The sequence below is a fragment of the Octodon degus genome, unplaced genomic scaffold (genome assembly GCF_000260255.1).
Source record: "Octodon degus isolate 3935 unplaced genomic scaffold, OctDeg1.0 scaffold00104, whole genome shotgun sequence".
NCBI classification, from domain to species: domain Eukaryota; kingdom Metazoa; phylum Chordata; class Mammalia; order Rodentia; family Octodontidae; genus Octodon; species Octodon degus.
Genome location: NW_004524680.1, coordinates 3,985,537 through 3,991,109, shown reverse-complemented (window position 1 = coordinate 3,991,109; position 5,573 = coordinate 3,985,537). Strand labels below are relative to the sequence as shown.

Below are 5,573 nucleotides of genomic sequence, written 5' to 3'. Positions count from 1 at the left end.
GGCGACAGCCATCCTAGTGGGTATGATACCCTCTCAGGGGGTTGATTTGCATTTTCCCAGTGCCTGGGGATGTTGGACATCTTTTCACGTGCTTGCAGGCAGCTTGTACATTTTGTGCATCTTTGGAGCGCTACGTAGTTTTAAGTACCAGAACGGGAAGTGGCCAAGGTTCCTCCTTACAGAAAAGACTGAGACTCGCAGAATCCCTGGCGGGCTTCTGGGAGGAAGGGAGCGGGGCGGGCTCGCAGTTAGTTCCGGGAGGACGCCAGGGGTTATATCAGGCAGCGGTTTCACTTTTGCGACCGGACATCTCGCAGCCGCGGAGCTGCTTTGTTGTGTGCTCCTGCGCTGAGCAGGCACTGAGACCTCTTTTGCAGCGCTGACTGGCTTCCTTCGCTTCCTGGACATATCCGTACCGGCTCTGCACCGGGCCATCGGGTGAGTTATACGTGCCTACCAGGCATTCCCGGTCCTCCCAACCCCAACCCCCATCCTATCCCTGCTGGGAAGCCGTGCAACACCAGATTAGGGTGGGACCCGTCAGGTTCTGGGAAGGCAGCTCCACATCCTGGCAGCCAGCCTGTATTTGAGCTTGACCTTGGAGTCAGTCTTACAGGCACCCAGGCCACTCGCTGGCCCACCCTCCAACTTCAGCGAGTTCCTGGCCCAGGCTTCCTGGGTGGGGGCGTGGCCACACAAACACTTACTCAGGACTCTAGTGTCTGGTGCTGGCCAGGTTTGGCCCTGACTCCTGAGGTCTAAGCCCTGGAAAGCTGGCTCCTAATGCTGTGGGCACAGGAGGGTCTGGAAGACACTGGCCAGGCTTGCCTATGCCAAGAACCTTGGAGTAGGGGCACTTCTATCTGCTTCTCAGCTAGGAAGAGGCTGCCATACAAGTAGGCACTCCAGGGTGCCCCCATAACTGCCCTAAACCAACCTGTTTGGCTTACAAGGTAGTAGCCTCTACTGGTCGGGGGCAAGGGCCGACTGCAACCACACAACATTGGTGTGGATGGCCCAAATCCTACTAAGGGCTGTGAGGGATGTCCTGGCCTGGAGTGCTCTGGCCCAGACAGAAAAACAGTGGCTCAGGGACAAAGTGTACAGTGTGTCTTTCTGTGTTGGGTAGTAGTTGGGGGCAAGAGCTTTCTCAGACTATGTCCCAGTACTGTCTGGATAGTGGCATGTATTAGGCAGCTTCCCCATTACTGGACAAAATACCTGACAGCAAAAATTTAAAGGAGAGGTTTATTTTGCTCACAGTTTCTGTCCATAATCCACCGGCTCTAAGCAGAGACCCCATGACAAAAGTGATGGCAGACGAACACTACCTCATTCACAGTAGCCGGGCAGCAGAACAGGGAATAGAGCAGAAGGGGAGGCAGGGAGGAGGGACCACTTATACCCTAAGGCCATGCCTCCGTGTGACCCAGACAGACCTTTAAGTGTGTTTCACCAATGTCCAGGGCAGATCCCAAAGCCAATCAAATTGTAGCTCCTCCATAGCAGTCACAGACCACTTTGGAAGGACAGAAGTCCCCTGTCTTGTAGGCATCCAAGCACTGACACCCATTCTCCTCAAGAGAATGCCTTCAACCTTTGAGAATGTGGTCCGGAGAGTGATCCGGGAGCTGGACCGGAGCAGAGAGCTCATCCTAGTGAACAGCCTTCAGAATTCTACCAGCTTCCGGCCCTATTCCTTGCTGAGAAGGAAACCCCCAACCTCATGGTTCTGGAAACCCCGTTACTCATGTGTTAACCTATCAATCAAAGACATCTTGGAGCCCGATGCCCCAGAACCAGGTATCCAAACTCATGCTGAGACAGAGCACCAACTGGGCCAGGTAGAAGAAGGTAGTAGGCTATGTCCTCTACCTTGGGTGTGGGACAAGGCCATAGCCACTGGGACAGGGCCTCAAGTCTGGTTTCCCTTCAGATTTGGAGCCTGGCAGTACCTTCCGCTTCTGTGATAACACGGATGGGAAGGTGTGGGGCAACATGGAGGTGGAAGTCCCAGGACAAGGAAGGATCTCAGGTGGGGCCACAGTGTCTGGCAGCTCCATCACTTCAGTGAACGTGTGCAGCCTGAGTGTGGGCCCAAATACCTGGGATCACATGCATAAGGAGAGGTGAGCCCCAGGGGATAAGCGCCTTCTGAACCAAGGTAGCTGTGTTCTTGGGAAGCCCACAGGAGCACATTAGGACAGTTCCCAGACATTGCCTGTGTGAGCACTGAGGGAAGTGCCAGAGGCAAGGGAATGCTGTGGCTGAAGATGGGTTGTCAGGGAAGGAGGCTACATGGGCTAGCTGCCAGTCGTGATCCCAAGGGCTGGGTGTGGGCACATGCCAGGGCCTGTATGTGGCCTGACCCACAGGCTGCTATGAGAAGGGAGTGGCAGAGACATGGTATGATGGAGAGTAGACTACAGACAGCACACAAGGGTGCTGTCTCCCTGCTGGACCTCCTCCCTCCACCTTGTACCCACCTAGACGTCATCAGGAGCACTCAGGAAGTATATCTGTGCCTGGTATCTGCAAACTCCTAGATGGCCTCCCTGTTTGACTCTGCCTACTGGTGGGGTCTGGAGAGGGACCCCAGTCGGTTGTGGGTGCACCCCAGTAAATTTCCTGCAGGCGCCTGCGGCAGCCGGAACCCAAGATTCTGCAGCAGCTTCGGAGTTGCAGGGACGACGTGTATGTGGTTACGGAGGTGCTGCAGACACAGGAGGAGGTGGAAGTCATCCGTACACGCAAGCAGGAGGGCTCAGGCCAATGTGCTGTGCCTGTAGCTATGTGCTTGAAGGTGTGTGGCCAGCCCTGGACCCTGCTGGCCCCATGTCAGCATGTGGCAGCAGAGGAGTGGAAGAGCTAGATCAACATTCCAGGGTACAGGCAGCAGTAGGGGTGGGCTCTTTCAAGACCCTTCCAGGAGAACTCCCAGCGTCACGCTTGCCCAGAGCCAGACTTACCCAAAAGCTGAGTTGGCCAGCACTGATGGCAAGCCTGTCACCATTACCCAACCCACACCCACACCTATAACCCTGTACCCAGAACACAGCCCTGAGCCTGTATCCATCCCTCAGGGTGAAGGTGAAGGCCACTTGAGCCGGGAGAAAAAGGTCACCATCCCTAAAGGCAGCATCCTCGCATTCCGGGTGGCCCAGCTGGTCATTGACTCTGACTGGGGTGAGTGTGGGGAGACCTGGGCTGGGGGGTGTTGTAGGTATTTGGCTACGCAACTGTTCAGGTCAAGGGCAAGCACCCTGGGCTCTGGCATGTAGGTGACTGGAGCAGGGCTTTACCTGACAGGGGAGCCCCTTAGGTAGGGGCAGCCCAATGACCTGCCTGTCCCCATCTGCTCTCCTTCCTGCCAGACATCTTTCTCTTTCCGGATGAGAAGCGGAGGACCTTCCCACCACCCCCACCAGGTGAGTCCTGAGGACCCCCTAGCCCAGCCCAGCCAGTGGGAGAAACCTGCTCCCTTCACCACAGAGGACTTCTCTCGTGCTCAGGGAGCAGCGCGGCTGCACAGCTTCCTGAGGGAGTAGGCACTACGCTCAAGATGTGGTCGGGTGATGGTGGGACTGCTTGGCCTCCTGCCTGTCTTGGGATGTCACTATTGGGGGTGGTGTGGGGGTGGAGGCTGAGAGGGCCCAGGTACCCCTCTGATCACTGTCCCTCTCCCCATCTCACACCCTTTCCAGGAGACCAGCCACAGCAACCCTTTAGCCTCTCCTCAGTGTTGGGGCCCATCTTTGAGCGCTTCAAGCTCCTGACAGGTCAGTACCCCTTGACCACTGCTGGGACCCCTATGGGCTCTCCTCTATGACTGACCAGGGCTATCTGTGCAGATGGGGTCGATGAGGACTGGGAGGTCACAGAAGACTTCCAGGGCCTGCAGACAGAGGTGAAAGCTGCCTCTTCAGCACTGCAGAAGCTGGAGAGAGAGCTGAGGCAGGAGTTGCTGCTGAACCTGGGGAAGGTCCTGTGTGACCCCTCAGCCCTACAGGACTTAGAGGCCCTGGTAAGTGGTGGTGCAGGGGACAGGGGAGAGTCTGCCCTAACCAGCCCAAGCTCACCAGCACCTCTGCTCCAGCTGGCACAGGGCCTGTTTGGCGCCAGGCAAGTGAAGATTCCACAGGGTCCAGCAGGTGACATCCTTGAATGCCTGGTGCTCCCATCCGGAGTGCTGGTGCAGGCACTTGCAGCCCCTATCTTTTACCTGCTGGGGGCACTGAGTGGTGAGTGGCTTCTTGGATAGGTAGATATGTACAGCATGGGGGGAGACCTGGGTTCCCTACTGGCATTTCTAGAACATACTCTCAGCCCAGGTCTCTCTCCAGCACTGAGTGAAACCCAGCAACAGCTGCTGGCTAAGGTCCTGGACAAAGGAGACCTGTCAACACAACTTGAGCTGGTAAGAAAGGCACAGTGGGAAGGATAGGGTGGTTCCTTGGGTGCATCTGGAAAGGGTGGTATGGGCAAGTGCTTCATGTCCAGGGGTTCAGGACTTGTTCCCATGTCCACAACCTTGTATTTTTCCTCACAGGTAGGCCACCTCTTGAAACAGAGCACCCCATGGCAAGAGCAAAGTGATGTGTCACTGCCCCCCAAGCTCCTTGAGAGTAACTGGGGAGAGGAGGCACCAATCTGGACCTTGCTAGAGGAATGTGGCCTGGAGCTCCAGGCGGGTGCTCCTCAGGTGCACTGGGAGCCAGAAGCACAGGGCCCCACCTGTGCACTCTATGCTTCCCTGTCACTGCTGTCAGGACTGAGCTGAGAGTCCTGCTAACCTGTGCCCATGCTCTAGGAGCTCCAGGAAGGGCAAGAGTCCAACTCAACTGCAAGGCCAGCTCACCATGATACTCTGGCGCTGGGGAAACTCAATAAACGTAGTCTACATGCGCTCACATTGGCAGCACATTGAATAAGCATGACGTGCAAAGGAAAGAATAGCCGCTGAGGGTTTGAAGGGCTGTGGGTTGGGGTAGGGTGGGTACGAGTGGGAACTGTGTCCTTGAAAGACCAGAAAGGAAATGGGGCCGGGAATAAGCATCTCTCTCCACCTTGCTCCATGAGGCTGAGGAGAGCCTGCTCTTGGATGTGCCCCTGTCCCCAGCCTCCCCAGCGTGCTTGCTTGCCTGTGAAAGATGGGCAAAGTGATTAATGAGAGACAGCTGACAAGCAGATACCCACAACTCAGGGCCACACAGACACCCCTAGAGCAGCGAGTGGTGACCCATCCTGTAGCGGGACATCAGAGCCTCCCAGCCACCAACTTGCAGGTCGCTGGAAGTCAGCAGGTTTCAAGGCACGCGTGAGTCCACTTCTTGCAGGACTCAGCAGCCCATCTACCCTGTCCTAGGGTGGGATGTGCATAAATGATATAACCAGGCTGTATGGTCACCCCTGAAAGCTTAGATGCTGGGCGTATAGCTACTTGACAGGGAGCACATTCCATGTGCAGTCTCTCAGCCTGGAGGGAAGAAGAGAAAGTGGTGTGCCCCCTTCTGTTCTAGAACATCATTGACATGCAGTCATTTTTTTGTTTTGCTTTGTCTTTTTGAGAAAGG

General features: G+C 56.0%; 1 protein-coding gene across 3 annotated transcripts; it reads left to right on the top strand.

The window, feature by feature from the left end:
* The first annotated feature begins 263 nt into the window (after positions 1-263).
* On the top strand, positions 264-4,910 carry Gsdmd (gasdermin D). Of its 3 annotated transcripts, none has more exons than XM_004638969.3 (11): positions 264-438; positions 1,584-1,803; positions 1,937-2,129; positions 2,635-2,803; positions 3,084-3,186; positions 3,375-3,428; positions 3,705-3,779; positions 3,852-4,024; positions 4,097-4,241; positions 4,344-4,417; positions 4,550-4,910. In XM_004638969.3, the coding sequence occupies exons 2-11, from the start codon at positions 1,587-1,589 to the stop codon at positions 4,778-4,780; spliced, it is 1,434 nt and encodes a 477-aa protein (XP_004639026.2). In that variant the 5' UTR covers positions 264-438; positions 1,584-1,586; the 3' UTR covers positions 4,781-4,910. The 3 variants fall into 3 exon arrangements, with proteins under 3 accessions (XP_004639026.2, XP_023579778.1, XP_023579779.1); XM_023724010.1 differs by having other exon boundaries at positions 1,552-1,803; XM_023724011.1 differs by lacking the exon at positions 1,584-1,803.
* Positions 4,911-5,573: the final 663 nt, after the last annotated feature.

What these genes read in the sequence shown, in the direction of transcription:
- Gsdmd (XM_004638969.3), top strand. Translation starts at nt 1,587, where the DNA reads ATGCCTTCAACCTTTGAGAATGTGGTCCGGAGAGTGATCCGGGAGCTG. An exon ending in GCGCTTCAAGCTCCTGACAG is followed by an intron (nt 3,780 to 3,851) that starts GTCAGTACCCCT and finishes CTATCTGTGCAG; the next exon opens with ATGGGGTCGATGAGGACTGG. An exon ending in TGTCAACACAACTTGAGCTG is followed by an intron (nt 4,418 to 4,549) that starts GTAAGAAAGGCA and finishes TTTTCCTCACAG; the next exon opens with GTAGGCCACCTCTTGAAACA.